Raw genomic sequence first — 23,022 nt, 5'->3', positions numbered from 1 at the left:
ATAGCAGAATAACATAAGAACAATTGACTGCATTCTCTCCTGTGCTTCATTTTACCTTTGTACTTTCTAAGAGTAAACAAAAACCTACCAATCTGTATGCTGCCTCCTATTAAACTTTCTCAAACTACTTTAGAATCTTAGTGCTTAGCAAATGCCCATCTTCCTTCTTCTACGTTCACTCAAAATGAAAATGAAGAGTCTCTTTCTCTTGATCCTGCCCACTTCCTCCACTGCAAAGTCTCAGGAGCTTCACACTGTAAACCTGCTCTATGATCTGACTTCAAAATCTGTACACCTATGTTTTTCCTGACTTTAGAGACATATTATGCCATATTAGCCCTTATGTATAAAGGGACTCATTATCAAAGAATAATATAAAACACAACCAATATCAAAAAAGGCAGTGTCAATCCAACACTACCCTGTTTCAACTCCAGTCTTAAAAGCTCAGTTCTGCTTAGTCAGTTAATCAATCACAATTGGAGAGCTGGAATGCTCTGAAAGATGTCTATAACACTAATGAAAAATTCATCTCACTGTTGCCATTTATTAAATTCTCATGGTTATTGGTCTCATATTTATATCTTGTGAATAATACTTGTATTTTTTTGTTTCAATAACCAGGTTCTATGCTTGTGGATACACCAAAATATCAATCACCAACCACTATTAACTATACAACAGTAGCACATTTTTACTCTAATGACATAGGATGCAAAAACAAAACATCTAAAACTCTTCCATCATGCAGAAGACTGCTTTATCTCATTTAATGAACAATTCATTTGACAAACACTTCCCTTTTAATTATACACCAGCAGTAATTTACCACAAATTAATATCCTGAAAATAAATATTGACTGTCAAGAATTTAGCTAAAAGTTCCCTTTAAGATCCAGCTGTATCTACCTCATTCTATACATGCAATTGCTTACGCTCAAGCAGTTTTCTTGCCAAATTGAATGCAACTACCTGATACTGCAAATGAGACAAGACAAATAAGAAAAGATTATTTTGTTACTAGCAACCTGCTAAGTCAGTCATCATTAATAGAGAGTGGACCAGACTTGAAAGCCAAGGCTAGTGCGCATCACTTATGTTGTCCAGTAAGTTCCATGATGAATGTGCTTCATTTGTTTGTAGATATGCATGTATTAGAACCTATTCAGGAATTTTTAAAATTATGTTTAGATCTTTTACTTGCAGCAATCCAGGTACTTGACACTGTACATTTAGCTATGCTAGGCAAATAGGTGATCAGACGAAGACTTTGACAATTCAGAGAGTGCCATTCTTCCACAAAAATTTCTATCAGGTCAATTAAGAATTAACAAAACATTTCTAATAACTGTGTCAAGTCTGAGATGTTTAGTTTTACTTCAGACACATGCAAGCACATCTTACAATTCTGTAATATGGATATCTGTTCAATGATACAGTTTTATCTATTTTAGGGCTGAATTTGTATTTGACAAGACTGTAATGGAAAAATCGATCCATTTCCCTGAAAAGGAAAATGGACAACTTTTATTAAGCAAGTCGTATATGTGACGGAAAGAAGTGTAGAAGTAGGTACCTAAATTCTAAAATCTCTTATATGTTCAGTGAAAAGGGAAGACTCCTTCTGAATTGCAACAGAGATTACCTACATTCTCCCTGTTGACTGCATAGGGAAGTTAAAAGCTCTTATTTCTGCCCCCATATTACATGCCCAGTTAGATCATTACAAATACCTGCCAAGACACAAACACAAGGACAGTACTCCAGAACAATTAAATGTCACGAATATACATATATATATATACATATATATATATATATATACACACACAGAAAGTTGCCTGGTTGAAAAGTACCAATGCAGAGAAGTATCAGAAATTCCTAGTGAACCAATTGAGCATGAGTTGGCAAGGTGACTCTGTACCAAAGAAAGCCAACAGCATCCTAGGCTGCACTAGGAGGGCTGCCAGCAGGTCTAGGAAGGTGATCTTTCCCCTCTACTCAGCACTGCAAAGGCCACATCTGGGATTTAGCCCTGGGCTCTCCAGCACAACAGACATATGGACACACTGGAGCAAGCCCAATGAAGGGACACAAGAATCATTCAGAGAGCAAGGATCTCTCAAAGGAGGAAAGGCTGACAATTAGGGTTGTAGATTTCTTAGCCTCGAAAAGCTCAGCGGAAATCTTATCATTGGTTTTAAACATTCGATAGGAAGGTGTAAAGAAGATGGATTGAGACTCTTCTGAATGGTGTCCAGTGACAGAACAAAAGGCAACAGGCACAAATACACACAGGAAATTCTCTCTGAGCAAAAAAAACCACGTCTTTACTGTGAGGTTGACTGAGCGCTGGCACAGGTTGTCCAAAGAGATTGTGGAGTCTCACTCCTTGGAGACACAAAGCCTAAGTGGACACCATCCTGGACAACCTGTTCTAGTTGACTCTGTCAAAGCAATGGGGTGGAACTAATCAATCTTCAAAGATCCCTTATAACCTCAACAACTGGGAGTCTGTTTAAAAATGCAGAAAAAAATATCACAAGCTTTAAGTGACAGATTACTGGATAATGAAGTTTTATGTTAAAAAAAAAAAAGTTACTTCAGCTTTTGTTTTTTCTTTTAATAATATAGTTAACAATCACATTCAGTGGATTTCAGAGAATAATTCCATTTTAGCTGATAAAGAAGCACAAAAAAGCTGGTGTTTTTCTCTATTTTTTATAACTGAATATTGTACACTTAAAGGTCAGACTATGAGGCAACAGACATCTACTATTTTAGTAAGTAGGTAAATAATTTTTAAAGATAAAAACATTAAATTTCTATGCAAGAGGCAAAATTTAAGAAGCAAGTATAACCAATTTACTGTTACTTATATCTTTATTCTACATTTTACTTATTCAGCACATGTTTCGGGTGCTACATTTTAGATTTTGATTGAAGCTAGCCCTATTTTGGGGGCAGGGGGAAGCGTGTCTAGGCCAGATGACTCAAATCCCTTAAAAGCTAGATTAGTCTATAATTTTAATAGCTATTACTTCCTGAAGGGGAGGATCTATAACAGTTATAATTAGGTGCATAGTTAATTTTAGGTGCAATTACTCTTTCAAGGTTTTTTTATGTTATGTACACTGATCATTCTTATAATTTTACAGTAGCAATGATGCCAGATATACATATATATATACACACACATCAATAAAATGTGAAAAATAAATACACAATGCTTTACTAATCAACCTCTAATTCCTAGCTTCTTTTTCCACATTTATACTAACCAATGAGCAATGCAGTATGAAATTTTCAATTCTAGTAGTCAATTCACTGTTACAAACACAATTTTTTTTGCAATTGATACAACTTAAAACAAAATAGAAAAATACTAAACCTGTTCAGATGTGTTATTATGTATCTGAAGACATCATAGTTCACTGGGTGGAATTTCTTCACAATTTCTTTTAACTCATGTAGCCGTTCTGTCTTATCCATGATTTCTATAGAAATAAGTGACATTTTCTGACATATCTAGAAAGACATACTGAATAAAATGTTGCTAAATTTTTTTCGTAGTATAATAGTATAGATAAGACATCCACAGAGAAATATCAAGTAAGAAGATATTTTATAAAATTCCTATTTGCATAGAGTAACTTTTTCATTATAGCTGTTAACTATCTAAGTACAAAAATATTTTTCTCAATTTAAGCAGAATTATTTATCTGTGTTCAACAGCAAGGAATCACTTGATTAGCTTACTGTTTACTTGTAGAATAACAATGTGACAGGGTCATTTCTTGTTAAGAGTTTCCTCTTAAGCAGAAAGATCTTCACATGAACTTAGAATATCTTAAGCTTCTCAGTTATTCAAATAATAAAAAAATTACACATAGGGTTGGTGCAGCTATTTTAAACATATGGTTTAAAGAAGAACAGGGATTTTTCACAGGCCTAAGGGACATAATCCACACTTCAAAGAGGAAATAAACAATATGTAAAAAAGGAATACCGAATAAAATAACAATTTTATTTTAAAAAAATCCCAAAACTAATGCTGCTGATAAAATGCTTGTGAAAAGTACCCTAAAGGATTGTGGAACCAAACATTCTGCAGAATGTACTTCTAATCCATGATGATTCATACAATAAAAAGGAATACAAGTTTACCTCTATTACTTGACTGCATTGCTAAAAAGAACCTCCATCTACCCTACTTCCATAGAGAAAAATGCTAAATATAGTCCAGTATATAAATATAAATTTTAAGTGGTATTAATGGCATTTTAAAACAGTAAGTCCACTTCAATTCTAAGCTATTTAATGTTTTGACTGGAATTTAGCTTTTATACTTTTAAGAAAAAATAAAACCAGACTAATTACATTCCACAAGCAATATGCCTGAAAAGTAGAGCAGAAATACCACAAATAGGTACCTACAGATATCGTCAGAAAACACAATTTCTAACGGCCTATATATTAATCAAGTCTTAGGCTTACACTACTGTTTTCATGTTTTGAACAAAAAATACTTAGGAATAATGTACGTCACAGTTGTACCCTGCAAAAAAGAATAGTGGTCTTTTTCTGAAACAGCTTGCTGCCAAAACAAGAGAGACACTCGTAATTTAAAACTTATTTACTATGAAGTGCCTGGAAAATGTTTGTAAGGTAAACAAAACTGAATATCTTATAAGAGTTCAAAAAGAATATGAAAAAAATCTAAGAGAATTGAGAATTACCATAATATCCCATAGATGTGTCTGATTTCTAAAGCCTACTCTGAATGTAAGACTTTATGGACTCAAGGGGTTTTTTCCCATTAACAATGCAAATCCACTCCAAGAGATTTCATCCTTTTCACCACAAACAAAAAATGGAAAAAAGGAGATTTCTACCAATTAAATTTTCTAGGAAAAGGAGAAATATTACACTATAACTTATTTTAAAAAAAATAATGTATTACATTTATTTCATCATATAGTTATTACTTTTAAAGAATATTTAAAAGTGTACGTCTAAGCCATTTTAAAAATATTCAGTGCAGACAGTACTTTCAACTTATAATGAAGTAAAAATAGCAATAAGGGCAATGAAAATCAAGAAAAGATTGTTTATTACTTACTTGATGTTTCTAACAACTCTTGATGCAAAGAGTAAGGAACTAATGGATCTGGTAGATCTGCAAAAAAAGCTTTAAGAGCCCCAGCCACTGCATTCACTGTTACTCCCATTGACTCTAGACTGATATTATGATCTGCAAAAAAAAATTAAACAGCAATGTAAGTAAAACCTACCACTATCATTCCTTATAGTATTTTATAAAAACAAGAATTTATTCAAAACACTGAAAACTAACATTTTGCCAAAGTGAGGCATAAAAAAAATAGGATTTTTATTTTCCTTAATGTCTACAAAGAGTTTTACTATTTACTATTTTTCATAGTCTCAACTTCATGATTAATATCCAAGAACTCTTAAGAAGTGTTTTCATTTTGAAATATAAACACATCAAACTGAATAGCCTAACCTATCAATCACATTTCATTATATTCTATAATGACAAAGGTTGTGTTAGAAATTATCAAGACTTAATTGTTAATCCATATTATTCAAGAAACCTTTCAATAAAATAAGTATCAAGAACTAGTATTTGTGGGGGATAAGAAAGATAAGCGAACATGAATGCCCTAATGCCCAGAACTGATGAACTGTTAACAGAAGGAACAGCTATGATCACATTTAAACTCTTTTAAACACTAAAATACCACCTAGAAAATACTTTAACAGCACTTAATCCAGCTGCAACAAGATTCCATCCCCATCTAGTGTTTACACAGAGCTTCACTGGTAATAACCTGGAGTATACCAATACAACCTACCAGAGCATTAAGTACTCAGTGGTATGAAAGTTGGTTTGAAAGGGCAATCTTTTTATACTGCATTGTGATAACTCCATGGAGAATTCAAGTTCTGTTTTGGCTTTAAATAGTAAAATCTGTGATTACCTTGATCAAACTGTTTTTGAATGTTGTCTTGATCTGTTTTATTCCCACTAACACGGTACAGGCCTTCAGTACATAATCCTTAAAAGAGGAGGAAAAATAAAGATTAAAAAGCAAGTTTATACACTATAGAGCAAAACAGAAGCAGTTATAACCACTAATTCAGAACCCAAAAGTAGGAATACAAATCTTAAGTGCCTAAAAAGTAAACACGTTCATGGTTATAACGATATAGAACTACCAAAATACCAGTTCTCTATTGAGTCCACTATCCCATTCAGTAAGAATCAGAGGAAATGACATTGTAGGATAACAAGAACTTGACTGCAGACATCTGTGGAATAATTTACCCCAAATTATTCTCTTACTGATCTCTATTAGACTGTTGTTATTTTCACTTTTTTTTTTTTTTTAATAATCAAAATCCTAAATTCTGTGGTACCCACAACAGTTATGTTTCTAAAAACTGTCTTCACATTTTGGGCTTAACAACTTACTACGGTGAGCAATAACACACTAAAAATACTCCGCAGAAAATGTATGAAGTATTTGTAACTCATTCTGATCTTTTAATTTCACAGTGTAACACACTCCTGTATAAGACAAGAACTTAATCTTCCAACATGCTTTCCCTTTTACCATTTATATTTTATAAACTTTGAATCCATTTCTCTTCACTTCTTATCTAAGGTAAATTATCTCATCATTTACAAGTCTTTCTTTCAGGGGTGGGGAAAGAGGGGAAAGGGAGAAGGGTGTTAGGAAGCAGAGGTTCTCCATGCTTCTCATTACTACTTTGTTTGACTATGCGTTACAGAGTCATCATAATTCCAGCAGCCATTCCAGGTAAACATCCAGCAGTATACCTTTATTATGCACATGCACAAACTTGCTCACTCTGCTCCAGTGATGATGCTTCCTATCACATTGCTATCTTTTTTGCCCACAGCTACTCACTGAATGAAAGTGTCCATCCTGATAATCACACCATTACTCAAGATCTTTTTCTTTGTTATTTTAGAACCCATTAAGGAATATAAGCAGTTTACAGTTCCATAATTCTCGAAGTTACCATCATGGGTGCAAAATTATCTATATGCTACATCTTCATAACTGTGTATTATTTTATAAAAAAAATTCACAAGTTTCAGAGCTTTATGAAATCTCTTGGTTTTTTACCATCACAGGCCAATAACGGAACATATTTTAGATTATCAGATCAATACATAATTCCTCTGTCACACCACAGTCCACGAGTGTGCCTTTTAAGTTACCAAGAAACATTAAGAATCTTGCTACAATGTCCAAAGTGCAGAAAGCACTTGACTGCTTCATACAGCTGGGAAATTTATAACAATTTCATACAAACTCTTCTAACTCATTTTATCCTTCTTAATGCCTTCACAATTCACATGTCTCTTTACCAGCTGCATCAAGGCTATTTTAGTAAGTGTTTCTTCAATAAACTTTTATATCTATCATTTAGCTTTCCGAATCCATAGCCAAGAGTCTTCCTCTTGTAAATATACACCTAAACAGTCCTTTCAAAAAACCCGAGCCTTGTTCCCTGATATCCTCAAAAAGCACCAGAAGATACAAAGTGGTGGCACAGGGCAAAAAGTAATTTCAATGATTCCATAATTTCCACATGTGAAAGGGGTTTCAAACCCAGTTTTAAAAAAATGCCCCCAATGTGCTAGTGTGATCACAGGCAGACACACTTTGCACTCCTTTTCCAGAAGCTGTAAATAAATACACAAAAAAAATCACTGGCAGATAAGAACAATCTAGGATCAAGATTCTCTTTGTTAAGTATGGGAGAATTCTCAGTTGGAGACCCTACAGCTCCAGGGTATTCTGTGTTTTATCCAACTACTTTTCAGTTTCTTTCAGCGCAAAAGGAACTGAATGTGCTGCATTAGCAGTTAGTGAGATGTCTAACACAGTCACTGTTTAGTCAGAGTGTATAAACCTTGAATACTTGAACTGGGCTGCTCTGGAGACAGATGCACTAGTGTAGTATCTGAGAAACACAGTACTTCAGAAAATTTTCAGATTAAACAAGGAGATGAATTTAGGTAACTTCCAAAAATAGCAACATCCTGCAATTCTGGACTCAGCTAACTAAATTTGTCCTTTGAATTCCTCAAGCAAAAATTTTTCTTGCTTGTGTATATTCTAGAAAGTAATGCTTCATGAAACAGTTGGTCAACTGTCACTACACTGTTTCCCTAAGGCACAAAAGGAGACAAGTTTAATCTGTTTGTGTGCATAAACACAGCTAAAAATCTTAAAGTATTATTTTTTAAGTAATGCTTCAATTCTCTGTTGCTTTCTATTATCCAACCAGGTCTCTCTAATGCTTGTTACACCAAGATCTTCATCATTTATCAGACATTTCAGTTCACTACTTTTAGCTTTTAAACTCCTGCATAGCTATACTATATATCTATACTGAAAAAGAGCACACAACATTTTTTTTTCTGACAGCTTTTAAAAGATTTGGTTCCTTCATCTGCAAGCAGGTTGATTTTTCAGAATTCTTATCTATGTTCTTATCCTGCTTCCATTCTGGTCCAGCTGTAATTTTCAACATTACCAAACACAATGGCTGCTGTAATATTATATAACAGAATCATTTGATTTATTGGCTTCTCTGTCCTGCTAGTTTTACAACACCTCTAAGTTTAAATAATTAGCTCCTCCTTACTTCACGTCACAATAGCCTATATTTACTTCAAGACAGAGCACATCTCCCTTGCCTAGACTATCCTTTTCCTAAAGTACCTGCTAGTGCCTAATAAATTCTCTTCTTGTACCTTCTTTTTTGCTGCCAGTTGTGATCAGGCTTCCAGCCTATCTAACAAACTTCATCACATGGGGTTCAAGGCATTTCGAAGAAAATGAGCAACGTGGATCTGCACCTATATGCATAATTAATTTGTAGGACACTTCCATTCTTAGGCATCAACATATTTTCACAACTCTTTGTTCCTTCATAGAACATACTAACTTCAGCACAAGGCCAGACCAAAGTCCACCTGGTACAATACCCACTTCCTGTACCATATACTACACTGAGTAATGTATGCTTGAGGACAGACATGGGAAGGGCAGGAGAGAAAAAACAACAAAACCCAACAGCAATCTTTTGTGATATATACTCCCAGCTTCCTGGAGATGGTGGCTTACATAGGCTTTTGCATAAGGTGTTGTAATAGCCACTTGGGGATTTATCCTTCACTAATTCATCCAAACCCCTTTAAGTCACCTACTTGTGGTCTTTACATCGTGGTAAATGCAGCTTTGTTAGTCAGGAACGTACATCGTGAAAGCACACCGACTTTATGCTCACTACCTGAAATTTTCATAAACTTTTTTTTTTCTTAAAAAGAAATAGTAACTTTCTACACTTTCTCAGCACTCATTTTATAAATTTATGTAATTTCTCTTCCTCAGGAATGTTTTAACCCAATCAGTTCAGTCCCTCTTTATCCAATAGTTACCATTATTGTCATATGCAGTAACTTTTCCAATTCTTTTCTATTCTGAGAAAGATTGAACCAAATTGCAACTACTATTCCAACTGTGTGTACAGAATGGAATTATGTAAGAGCATGATTTTTTCCCCCCGTAACACTCTCAACTTTTTTCTTTTTTGCTTGCTTGATAGCAAGTATAGAGAGGTTAAGTTTTCAGAGAGTTGTATGATGATCTCAAAGCCTTTTCCCAAGTGACAACAGGTATATTAACATTTAGACTGCTAAAAAATCATACAGCGTCTGCTAACAACATCCACAGCCAGGTTCTTCTATCATGTTCTATGTTTCTGAATACATGCCACCTAATCACAGCAAGTCTCTCTCCCCAGTTCAATTCCTTCCCCTAAAGTAGTCAATGGAATGTTTCAGAGCTCATTCTCCACTACAATAGCTGAGACCATTATTCCCACACTTACCTTTGTAAATTCTGTGATCTATATAATTCTCCAATTTTATTCCACAGATTGACCTTTTCAACCCCTATGCTAAAACACAAGACTAAAGGAACTGCCACTTTACTAATCCAAAACAGTAATTTATATGTATAACTAGAATGTAGAGCAATGAATTCAAATTCTTTATGTAAGAATCTAGCACTAACTTTACTTACATAAAATACATTCAAAATTCTACATATGTTCTTATCTACACATATCAACACTGACATTTAAAGACCCATGACATTCAATTCATACACTGAAAATCAGAACCAAAAATAAGTGTCTTACTGTTTCTTGTAATAAGATAATTTATAGCATATTGAAATGTTCAATAAACAGTAAGTAGTGTAAAAAATAAGCACTCCTTTTAGAAAGACTCATATAATAGGAAGCTCTCCAAAGCTGAATTAACACTTCTATAATTTACTCTAACCAATTATTAAACAAGGAATCAATCACTTTATGCAGTGTCACTCAACCACTTATTTCATGGCCTGTTCATTTCAAAAGAAGAATTCAAGACTTCAATTAATATGACATTACAAACACACCTACGAAAAGGTAGGTGCATTCTTTGCTTCATTAAAAATTATGACATCTGAAGATACTCTAATTTTCCATACATGTATCTGTTTGGTCACTTTGGGCCTGGAGAAAGCTAGGGGAATAAGTGGAGCAGATAAGTACTGTACACACTCTGCAAAAGATATTGACATCTTGGTCCTACCTGCATGGTTTAGGAATTCTTTATATTATTCCTATGATGTTTCCTTTGAAGAGATACCTTAATTAGCAATACAGCTCAAGCGCACAACATGTGTTTATGAGTATTTCAAAACATATTTGTTTACAGTTTGCAGTGATTCTCTCACACTACTAAATTAATCCATGTGCTCCTCCTTCATCCGTCTGGTAGTCAAGTCTTCTGTCAGGAGAAACAACTGATGCCTATTTTACCCTCCTCTCGAGTTTGTACAGGGTTTCCTCTCTACTGATCAATTCCAAAGTTGCCAACACAAACTGGTGTAGTCTCCTAACTACCGAAACCTATTCTATGCCAATTTTGAAGTGATCACAGAAGGGATTCACAGAAGGTCATCTAGTGCAACCTCCTCCTGCTCAAACAAGGGTCAGCACTGAATTCAGATTTGATTGCTTATCTAAACTTACCTTAAATATCTCCAAGATTTCTAACAATCTCTCTGGGTAACCTGAACCAGTGCTTAAATAACCTTCCAAGCAAAAGTCTTTCCTTTCCTTCTAATCAGAACCTTGTGTTTTAATGACACTGTACTTCGGTTCTTTAGCCTGGGTGCACCTCCTCACAGGTATGGGAAGCTACTTTGGGGCACCTCTTCAGTCTTTATCTCTCTCAGTTGAACAATCCCACAGATTATGAACTCCAGCCTCTGACCCTTTTCTGCTAGACTCAAGTTTGTCAACACTTTTCTAGTGTCTATTTCAGACAACGCCTAACAGGTGCATAGCAAAAAGGAATAACCACTTCTGCAGCTGTAGTGCCTCCCTTTCTATTGGGACAGTCTAATACCGAAGGCTTGCTTAGCCTATTCTCCACCACAACCACAAGATCCCTTTCATTAGCACTGATACCCAGCCACTCAAGTCCTCAGTGTGTACCACTGCAGGGTCCATGTAATTCTAGTTGCAGGACTTGGCACTTGACCTCACTGAATTCTATCAGGTTCCTATTTGTCCCATTTGAAGCCCTGGCCTCAAACACATTACCCACACCACCCACTCTAGGATCACTCACCAACACGATGAGGGTACAAAATGCATTGCAGAGCTATTTAAATCAATTGTTACTGTACCTATCCAGAATCAAGAGTAACAGTCATGGTCCATGCCGATTTTTTTTGCTAAACATACAGCTTCACAGCAGTTGAGTCAACTTAACTGATCATTGTGACTGAAAAAGATGGTCTAACTCCCTGCCTCATCAATCACTGTTTCTGTCCCTCCCTTGTTCCTGCTTCCTGCCTCATGCTTGTTTGGGCACATATCTGACCCTTAACTTACCAGTCACAATACTACACAGCAGGACCTTGACCATTTTTGCTGATACAGATTTCCAAGACAGTGAACTCCACCGACTGAGAGATGTCTGACAAGTGCCCAAAACAAGAAAGTGGCAGAAGCATAAAGCAAAAGATAATATTCCTGGCGATTACACCATTTCTTATGAAACTACCCTCAGAATGCCAGCTCTCATACATGAGGCTGAGGGGGGTGGAAACTCCTGTCCTTTTCTGTTCTCTGTCCAACAGAACAGGCTCCCAAAAGCTTCTAGCTCTCCCAAGACCCTTAAATAAAAGGAGAGATAATCAACCTTGAATTTTTGGATTTTCCAGCCACTGGGAATATACTTCCACAATTTAGCAACCTTTTTACCTCAACAGGCGCTGCTGACTCATTTTTATTGCCTATTTCTACCCAATTCTCTGGAGATAACCTTTGTCTTATCTATACTTTCAATGCAAAAATCTGACCTCACAGCAGATTCAGCATAAAATGTGAATTTTATGTGAATTTCCCTGTGAGGGAAATTCAAAGAAGGCAATATTCTATTACTTGAATTACCTCCAAAATTGTAGATTTAGCAGGATTACAAAAAGGTATAAATATCAAAAGCAGTAATTATTGTAGATATACCAAGTATGCAATTTTTAATTTCACCTATAGCTCTCCACACGGACCATGTGAAAAATTAAATGAGATATGATTGTGGTTCTGTCAAATTCATTCTTCCTTCTTTATTCTGCTCCTTGTCTCACAAAAATTAACTGAATTATTAAAATACAAATTATTCTAATAACCTTCTCTTCCCTCAACTGTTTCATGTACAATTAACACTGTATTAATGCCATCAGTTTTCTATGACGTACAGAATCTAAAATTTATAATCTGGTCAATGAAGTACATGGATATCAATATCCTATCAAAAAATTTAAAAAACATTTGAAAACTCGAGAAAAAACCCTTAAAATACTGCTGCTATTATTAAAATTTGAATATCATCAGGGGCTAAATTTACAAAATGCTAAAACTGCACTTGTATTCATAATATTAATTTGATGTCTTCTTCCTTGGTAAACAGAACGAAATGTAATCTATACCAAACTTTTCACCAATGAATAACAATGAATACAAAAAGTAAATCCAAAACACAAAAAAAATATTGAAATATTTAAAAACCCCTCACATGCTAATAGTATTAGTTAGCACTAGTCATGTTGCCTGAATTATTGTAAGTTTGAGAAAGTTAAAAATAAACAACAACAGTAGGTGTTGAATAGTACACAAACAGTACGTAAAATTTTTTACCACCAAAGTGGTGGTGTAAAACAGCATAAAAATGTTACTAACAAAACACTCAAGTTACAAACTTGCCATAAACATGTACACTCTCTACAGTTAAAATTAGACATTCGATATTTTTACATGATATTGCAATACAAAATTCAAACCATATTAACATTTTATTGAAGTTAGACATTAAATTAGCCTTCAGAAATCTGTGTTCCTCTCTCAAACAAAATTACCAGAGTATCAGAATATTCCTCTTATACTCCACTTGGTAATTCCTAGAGAAACAGAATTCATGCAATTAATACAGTTTAACAGTTTTGCTTCAAAAATTATCTCAATTCTGCTGCCTAAACTTAGAAAAAATGAGTTGTACTAAAAAAGGTAAGGGTCTACACTGGATAGTATTTTGTTTTAAATAACAGGTTTTCTTTTTCTAGCATGTCTTAGCTGAGCACAATTACTTCTGCACACAAAAAATCACTACAATTTTCTTAAAAATCAAGTCTCTAGTTTTCCCTGCTAAATGCATTTCCATAAGCCTGGTTTACAGAAAACCAACACACTTTAATAGTTCATTTCAAGTGATGAAACAAAATGAACTTCTAGTCAGTCCATCAGGAGAAAGCAACAAAATACACCAGAACAACTATATCATCAAAATTGTCTTTTGGAAGCCCATAAGTGAAAATAGTCAAGAAGTCAATTTACATAGTTGCCCTCATGAGCCAGTTACAAACTGATTTGCAAAGAATGTGATAGAGGCAAAAGCATACATGGAGTTATACATGTTAACATCATGGAGTTATACATGTTATATGTCATGCGTGTCACTAGAGAAAGTATTCATATAGTCCATAAAAGGTTACAATAAGATCACGGTATCTTTACCATAAGTTTTCCTGAAAACATTATATATTTATATGAAGATATTTAGTGGAAAACTTGATAATTCACAGTTATCAAGTTACTTACCTGAAAAAAATATTCTTTTGATCATCTTATTCAATGAACCAACAAGAAAGAAGTCTAACAACCAACCAAAAGATTATTCATCCTACTATAGTTACAATGAGTTCAAAAATTATAATCACGGACAACATGGAAACACAGAAGTGGTTTGTTTACAGTATTTAGCAAAGCTTTCCTCATTTCTTATCCAGAAGTAACAATATTACAAAATTTAAGATAATCTTACAAGGTATTATGCTTTTTTTTTTTTTAATCAGTAGGTTCCAACAAGCCCAAGTATTACGTGCTATTGCTGCTTCATACTACTGGTATCAGTGACAGCACACACTGCTGTGAAATGCAGGTTCTGACACAGTTAGAGCTTATTAGGTTTAGATCTACTCAGGTATTAACCACTTTGCTCCTCAGTTTCTACTTTCAACACTATCAGAAAGATTACAAAGGGATCCAAAACCTATATTACATTTCAAAAATAAAGTGGTTGACTCACAAAGCCAAATCAATTCACAATAATGCTTCCTGTTGGAAAATACCAAAGTAAACAGAACACTACACCTGCAGGCCCTGACTTACGATCCCTTATCTTTACCAGATCTCCCTTTACCTTGACAGGATTCATATGGCTTCTTCAAAAGAAAAATCTGTTGATTTATAAAAGGCTAGAACTTTTCAGCTCCTGGATGTACTTTAATTTTTTCAAATTGTCCCTCTTCTACTGATATGCACTTTTTTTTTGGTGAGGATATTCCAGAATTATGGAAAACATCTGAAACAGAGAAAACTGTTTTTCACACTGCATACTTTCTAGCCTCAGTCACAGTTTAGATGAGTGGTTAGAAAGTACCATCTTGTATAATGGCATGAAGCAGAAATTGGGAACATTAAAAATTAAGATTAGCCCTTCAAATTGAGATTAATCACATCTTCACGAATTCAGCAACAATCCAAATTACATATTATAATACAAAGGGACGGAGATGAACTCCGTGACAGCACCTTAAAAGGAAAAGCTAAACAATTATTTCCTCTGTAGGAGAAATATACGGATTAGCCAAGTTGGAAAAGACTGCACTCCTTGACTAAAAAGACAATGATAATAAACACTGGTATTCAGTGCAGTTAGTACTGACAGTAGGTTGACTTGGTAAGAGACAGCTGACTATTGGATGACTCCCCAGGGCCAAGAAGCTTTAGCAAATAGGAATGGTACCATTCTGGACTCCAGCCTGGAGCCAACAGATCCTGACTTGCCTTCTGCAGACTGATAACCTCCAAATCTGTCTTTGTGGAATTTTCTCAGACAGTCCCCAAATTAGTCATGTGAGTCTATCTCAGTACAGGATTTGAAGGCAATGCAAGTGAACATCCTCCTCTCTCAAAAGCAACAAATACATTCTATCCCTGCTTGAAGACACTCAAATATCTACAGCATATTAATCCAATATAAAAATAATACACACCAAAAATAAAACTTCCACAGCCAAGTATGGAGGCTGAAAAGGACACAAAAGCTACTTACACAGAATCTGGAGTAGGAGAAACAAAATTGTAATACAGATCAGAAGCAGAGGTTTTGTTCTAAGTGCTTAACAAAACAAGCAAGACAACTACTGTCTTCACAGCCACAAACAAAGTATGCAGATGGCACAGCATTTGTCCAGCTTATATACATGGCCAGAATTAAAATTCTCGAGCTGCACAGCAGCATCCCAGGATGAACTAACCTACACCCAACCCACTAAAGGAAAAAGCAGTGCCTCCTGAGTAATCACTTTTGAGAAGCTCCTACATTTTGAACACATAGCAGCTTAAATAAACATGTTTCAAAGACAGGTCATGAGAGGAGAGTAGAAGTGCTAAATCTTCTGGGTGCTTGTATGATTTGATGACTATGAGGGAGGAAAAAAAAAAAAAAGGACAACAAATAATGTTCCCACGCTATTATAGCTCTCTCACTCCACAAGCTGGTGAAAATTCTTCAGGAGAAATAGACTTTTATTTGGAAAGTTTACCACAAAATGAACAGATATTAGACAACAACACTTTTAAGCAACTAGAACTTTCTTTAGAACTGGATTTATAATTTTGTTGTTTGAAAATATTCTTAGAAAGTTAAACACACTCAAATCAAGTTATTGCTAGATTTTACAAACTCTTGAGTCACTTGGTCTTCAGTACTGGAGAATGTCCGTTTTATATAGGTATACATAGTAGCACGATGTAGCCCCTTTTAAAGAACAGCAATTCAGTGACTCACCCATGACAGTATGTTGGTTTGTTTTGGGGTACTTTTGCAACATAAAAAAGCAAACACAATCTATACATTAAACTGCCTATGCCACTATTACTCCTTGCCCTTCTTCCTCCTTCCCCATTTTTAACTGGGTGAGGTGGAAAAAGCAAAAGTAAGAGGGAAGAAAATACAACTCTTACCTTTAAACAAGGAATCCACAGAAGGTAAAGATTAAAGACATATTTGTGCTAACATCTCTGACTCTAAAAAGATCAGTGCCTGAGGTTTCAACTCATTTTTTTATTGCAATAATGCAGTATGTGAACCTGTAAAACCAGCTATTAGGTTTACCACCAGTAGTAATTCTTCTGGAAACACTACTCTTACAGATGGCGGCAAAACTTAATTTTACCATAAGAAAGAAAAACCTTCAGTTTTACTCTTGCTAAAACTGCTACTGTCATCTTACAGCCAAAATTGTATTACAGAACTAAGCAAACACTGAAAAAGGTGTTGTTTTACTTTATGCTAAACAATGTCATAAAACGGCCCCATGGATGTTTAAGCTCAGTCACACTGTCACTTGCTACAAATATAGAAATACAGCATCTATGAAACTTCAGAGCAAGCAGGATCTACACACTAACTGAAAACTGGTGCTCACAATCTTTAAAAACAAACAAAATAAAAAAACAAAAAAACAACCCCAAAAAAACAAACAAAACCCAACCACAGGTCATTCCCAAACCTCAAAACAAATCCCCACTCCTAACTGTAGTCTTCTGTTGGACCAGCAAAATCATCCTACTTGCCTCATGGTCACACAGTTAATAGGCTGAATGCAGGGACAAACACACAACCAGGAAGCCAGGGAGAAAGGAGAGAGAGAAAATCAAAAGTCATTTGCCATTAGAAAAAGATATGGTTTTTAAATTACAGGAAACACATTACACTTCAAACATTTGCCAAAAAGTAATTAATTATTTGTATAAATAAAGTCAAAAGACATATTAAGCACACAACTTAGAAAGCACATTCTACTTTTCAAATGTGCCTAGCCCACAATTATTTATTTCTAGGACAAAATTCTAGAAGTACTTTAAAACAGAAAATGAGAGGTTTTACTCATTATGCAAAGTGGGAAAGTCTTTCCTCCAACAGTCCTCCTATCTTACCTGTATCTTCAATGAATTGCACACATTTTTCAACAAACAGAGGTATCGGTTTCTCAGGTGTAACCAAATCCTGTAGGGGCATCCCAAAGTAATTACTTTCCCAGTTTCTACGGATTGGAGGATTGAATGTCTTAGTTTTCTTTTTTGGCTACAACAAAACAGAGTTATTTAAGTAATATTCAAGTAACATTTTAACTAACTCATATTGCAATCATTCAGTAAACACAAACAGATCACACAAACTGAATGAATAAAAATTAAATGTACTTTCTAAATAGCATACATTAGATACAAAGCACTCAAATAACTTCTAAAAGGTTTGGCCCTTTTTGTATCACATTAGGAACAGGATAACCCAATGTATCAGTAACTGAAATATCACAGGAACAGAAATAAAGGCACCACTTGTTCAGAGTGCTGTGGACAAGTCTTTACATACTAACTTTCAACACTGCTCACAAATGAATCTATATGAATCACATCTGATTCATGACCTCTATAAAAACTGTTAGGATAAAACTCTGAAGTTCTGCATATAGTTAAAGATACAAAATAATCTTTATACTACAATTGTACAAGAAATATGATGATGCAGAATGTATAACAATCAATCTCGAAGTTAAAGTTGCAGGCACTCCCATTAAGCACGATTGCTTTGTTACAAGCACAGGACTTTAGCCAAAAGAAGGTTTGCGTACAATCAAATCTAAGAAGACGTTTCATACGGAGTTTTATTGCTTGTTTTTATTTTTATTTTTTTTCCTTGAGAAGGACTTTAATCAGTGGAATTGATAAATCACCTTTGGATGATTACAAGAATTATATTGTATTAGATACCATGTTTCATCTCTGAATGTTGATGAAACCACATTACATCATCAAAAATATTTATTTAGGCAGCATCCAGTTCAGATTACCAACAGCTGAAAGCACCAAGCTGAAGCTAAACTGTATAAAACTAAGTGAAAACATCTTTGCCAAATGTTGAATTAAAGACCATTTTAGAGATAAGTCCATTAAGGCAGCAAAGAAAGGAAAAACAATTTAAATGCTTTTTTCCTAGGTGTTCAGTGCATATCCCCCCTATCTTAGAATAAATGAAGCAGCACTCAAGACTCTGTATTTTAGATCAACAGGATAGAAAAAGACACTGTGACTCTTGGAAAGCAATCCGGTTATGGAATAATAAACCAGGATTCTACAGAAGTTATATGAAAATTATAAATATTATTATCTGTGTAGAATACCTGGACATAGTATGACATATTAAATATATCTGCAAAATTGGAGTAAAGAATGCTTTTTTCTAATAGTTGTCCTGCGTTTAGAAGAATGCTTGCAAGGGACAGAGATATCAAGTATGACATTAATCAAGTATGACATTATACACTCAGGAAGGGAGAAAGGTTTCTTAGGTGAACTGTCTACCTGAAATCAGTTTAATCTCTAAACTGGAAAATGAGAATTTTAAAAAGCAGAAAGAAAAAAAAGAATAAAGAGAAAAAAGAAAAAAAAAACCCTGAAGTCCTTTGCAAACTTGTCTAAAAGTAGAGTAGGAGAAGAGACGATAATTGCAAGACAATTCCATAAACATGAAATGGTTATTTCACTAGGCAGAGTTACAGCAATAAGTTTATCAGCTATTTCCCATTATGTATCATTATGCATTTTGTCTCTCTCCAGTCCAATATTTATTAAAATCTCTCTCACGATTTCTCTTTTTTTGGGCTGTGAGTGCATAAACCCTCCACTGACAGAGCAAATCAAATCTTCCTGCAAATAACACTAACTACACAATCTTCACAAAAAATACTTCCGTAAACTAAAAACAAGAGTTTAAGGCGTTAAAAAAACCAACATGCTATTTCTTGATTTGAGACTTCCATGCTTTCCTTAAATTGCGGGTCTAGACTTCTTAAGTAAAGAACTTGTCCTGAACAAAATGGTGTGCTACTGTGTGAAAGACCTGATCTTTGCCAAAAGATAAACTAATTTCAGGGAAAAAAATATGGGTCTCATTTCCAAAAAAGTATGTTTTAGTGACAGCTTTTTTTTAAATCCCTGTTCCCCACTCTGAGAAAACAGCAGCTTTTCTGATCCAGATACAGAAGTGAACTTTTATATTTGCTAGTCACAATAACAACTATCAGAAATTTTCTGTGTAAGATTAACTTTTAAAGTATCTCTAATGAAACAATGAACAAAACCAGTTCAACATTTAACTATTCCTTTAGTTAAAGGGCACCTGAACAGTTTTAATATTCCTAGATTTTGGCAGAGAGATTATGATTTTGCCCCAGGTACTTTTAGGTTAATAGTTATGCCCAATGCACCTACTCCCCAACAATACAGCAGTCATCTAGTACTGCACGTAGCAAATATTGGTTTTCTTCATTATTCTTCTTCTACATCATAATGAAAAAGAACTAATAGGCACCAAGTTAGAGAAGACAAGAACCAACACAAAAGTTTTGTTACTTAAACCCAGCAAAAAAGATTGTTTCACATACCACTGTTTTCCTGTTAGTAATTAAAAGACCAGCCCAACACTATAAAGTTGAATCCTTAGTTTTCATATAAATCTGTGGGGTTTTTTATAATTGATTGCTGCACTTATATTGAGCTTTCAGCATGGGTTTCACCACTTGCTTCTTGCCAAAGACAACTTCTCTTCATACCATAACTGAAGATAAAGCCAAACCTCTAACAGATCCTTATATATTTTGGCAGGAAAATATTTTAACTCTGAGAATCCCAAACTTGCCTTTCACTGCTGATACTAAAAGCATTTACTTGCAGTATTGCTTTAATTGCAGTAGTTCAATCACCAAACATGTTGCAAAAGATTAGCTCAAGCCCTCTTAATATAAGACAAGGTAAACAAAAAACCACACATTCTAGCATGGAAAAGTATCCAATTCTTGGTTTCAAAACCAGAAATATTACAAAGAGCATGAAACCATGAAAAAAATATAGACGTAAAGAATATTCAAGTTTAACCCTCTTGACCATAGGTACCAGGGAACCAGATAAGCAGCACTCATCATCTGGAAAAAAACTAAGCTGAGACTTCAGCCAGCTATGAGTCTTGGGAGTACAATACACTTAAATACAACCTCTTAAAATTAACTAAAAACTGCCCAAACCTATCTATCAAATCCCTCTATGGATGGGCTGCTTACTCTAGCAAGCCCTCTCTGTTCAAGACAGGCTCCTCTTCCTTTTTTTCCTCTTACCCACCAGAATTATCATCAATAATTTATTTATCAAAGGGGGAATCCAGCCACTTCTCTACCTCCCACAAGCTTCACTACTGCTTTCGATACAAAGGAAACTTTCTGCCTGCTTCATTTGCAGTCAGCCCTGGGTTCATGAAGGGCAAAGTCAATATTTTCAAGACTAGTAAAACACTTGATAAAACCACACACCATGAACAGCATTTACAGGCTTAATAAAACATTTGTAATCTCTAATTCATAGCCAGTTCTTCAGAAACTATATGACATAGAATAATGCAGATGATGGTCCCTAATATGCTCTTTCTTCCCTTTACACATTCTGCCATTTTTAGAATTCCAGCTTGTTACAGTAAGTTTTAAACTACAGAGGCTCAAGAAGAAATATGGTTCTAAATATGCATATTAAGAGTGTTAAATTTGAACAGATGAAACTTGAAAGCACAGATTCTGGTATTTCCTCTCTGCCTCAGGAGAAAAAAAAATTTCACTGCACATTCCAGTCTGAAGTAAACAGTACTTTTGCTAAATCAACCACTGAATTTACACAAGAACACTTGAATAAAAATGTAAGTGGATCTTCCGTTGCTCACGTTTACCATAGTCTTATTAAAACAGAGAGCAACACACATGGGCTCTACAGTTCCTGACACTATTTCAATAGTAGCTTAAACAAAAAAATTAATATACTTTTGAAATTATAATGGCACCAAACAAGTTTAAGCATAAAAAAAATGACCAAAACTGTATTACTTACATCATGTTCTAAAACAAGTCAGAGTAAAATATGTGAGAATTCATCCAGATGCTAGTGGATATTTCTTGTTGAAATACTGAAAAAAGTTCTCAGACTCATTTAAAGTAATAGAATTCCTGCTATAGAGAATTACTAAATTAAGACAAGGTTTGCTGTTATTTCATGTGGTAATAATACTAATAGATTAAATCAATAATAATTGATAAATGACTTTTTAAGTATTTATGTTTACACATAAGAAGAATGCAATGAGGACAATTAAAAGCCAAGGAGTACTATGGTTCAGGCCTTATACTAATTCATAAACTGCATTACACTTGCAGTTTTAAGGTTATTGCACACACATGAAGAGGTTCTTCCTGTCTGAGATACTAGAAGGCTTCCTTCAGCAAGATCCTTACGCTCTAGGAATGTTCATGGCCTTTCCCAGCCTCAAAGTTTCTGCAATTTCTGTTGTTCTGTATCCCCAAACTCATCCAGTTAAACCGAAGACAAAAATAATTTATGATATAGCTTGCAAGGCTGCTGCTTTTCATGTGTACCAACACTAATAATGTTTATACTACACCTTAGTATTACAGTCTTAAAGATTCTAATTGTGATAAGCATCTACTTGTAGTTCCCACTTGCAAATTTTGAAAGAGACCCGGACACGAACGAGCATTAATCTCAGCTGGAAAGGTCTAACTTGGCAAAGAAGAACAACTGAGGCAAAGCTGCATATGAACAGTTCCTCCAAGTTTATGAACACCGCTAATGAGTTAAATCAAACACAGAAAGCATGCCAAATGCATACTGGAAAATGCATTAAATCTGAGAGCTATTTTGCTTAATAACAGCAAAAACAAGGTGCTTTTTTCCTGAAGAGAAACTTGACAGAAAAAGTTCTGTAGGGGAAGAAAAAAGACCATCATAGCTTAACAAATACTAGCACACAGCATGCACTTGAAAGCTTACAAACTCAAGTGTGCTCACACAACTCCACATGAGCTTGGCTAAAAAGTCCTGTGACTGAAGCAAGTCTGCTTTCTTTTTTGTCCTTCTTTCCACTTCTCTTTATATACACCCCTCCCAGAAAAAGTTCATCAGTCCGCTTGTTAATAGCACATGTAAGGTCACACAATAATTTTTTCAGAAAATTTAGACGTGGTATTAAGGATAAAGGTGGGTGTATCACAAGTCAGACTATACTGGACTGATTCAACCTTCTCCACTGAAAATATGTATTGTTTTCTAGACGCAAAGATAGAACAACCATCAGTTGGTTTCACCAGTCTGGACTCAAGAAAGGCACTTGGTGATGGCATACAGGAAACTACTGTGACAACTGGAGTAGTA

General features: G+C 34.8%; 1 protein-coding gene across 3 annotated transcripts in view; it reads right to left on the bottom strand.

Moving 5' to 3' along the window:
• Positions 1–23,022, bottom strand: part of ARHGAP5 (Rho GTPase activating protein 5) — a 47,767-nt gene that overhangs the window by 4,997 nt on the left and 19,748 nt on the right. For 2 of the 3 annotated variants that reach the window (XM_032690463.1, XM_032690464.1), the window contains 4 exons: positions 17,692–17,839; positions 6,006–6,083; positions 5,123–5,254; positions 3,392–3,497 (listed from right to left, as the gene is read on the bottom strand). In XM_032690463.1, coding sequence (XP_032546354.1) covers positions 3,392–3,497; positions 5,123–5,254; positions 6,006–6,083; positions 17,692–17,839 — 464 coding nt within the window. Of the gene's footprint in view, positions 1–3,391; positions 3,498–5,122; positions 5,255–6,005; positions 6,084–17,691; positions 17,840–23,022 lie in introns of those variants that run through there. The other variant, XM_032690465.1, reaches the window with a different exon arrangement.

Source organism: Chiroxiphia lanceolata, chromosome 6, assembly GCF_009829145.1.
Source record: "Chiroxiphia lanceolata isolate bChiLan1 chromosome 6, bChiLan1.pri, whole genome shotgun sequence".
Lineage (NCBI taxonomy): Eukaryota > Metazoa > Chordata > Aves > Passeriformes > Pipridae > Chiroxiphia > Chiroxiphia lanceolata.
Note: the sequence above shows the minus strand (reverse complement) of the source record. Positions and strands in the feature narration are given on the sequence as shown.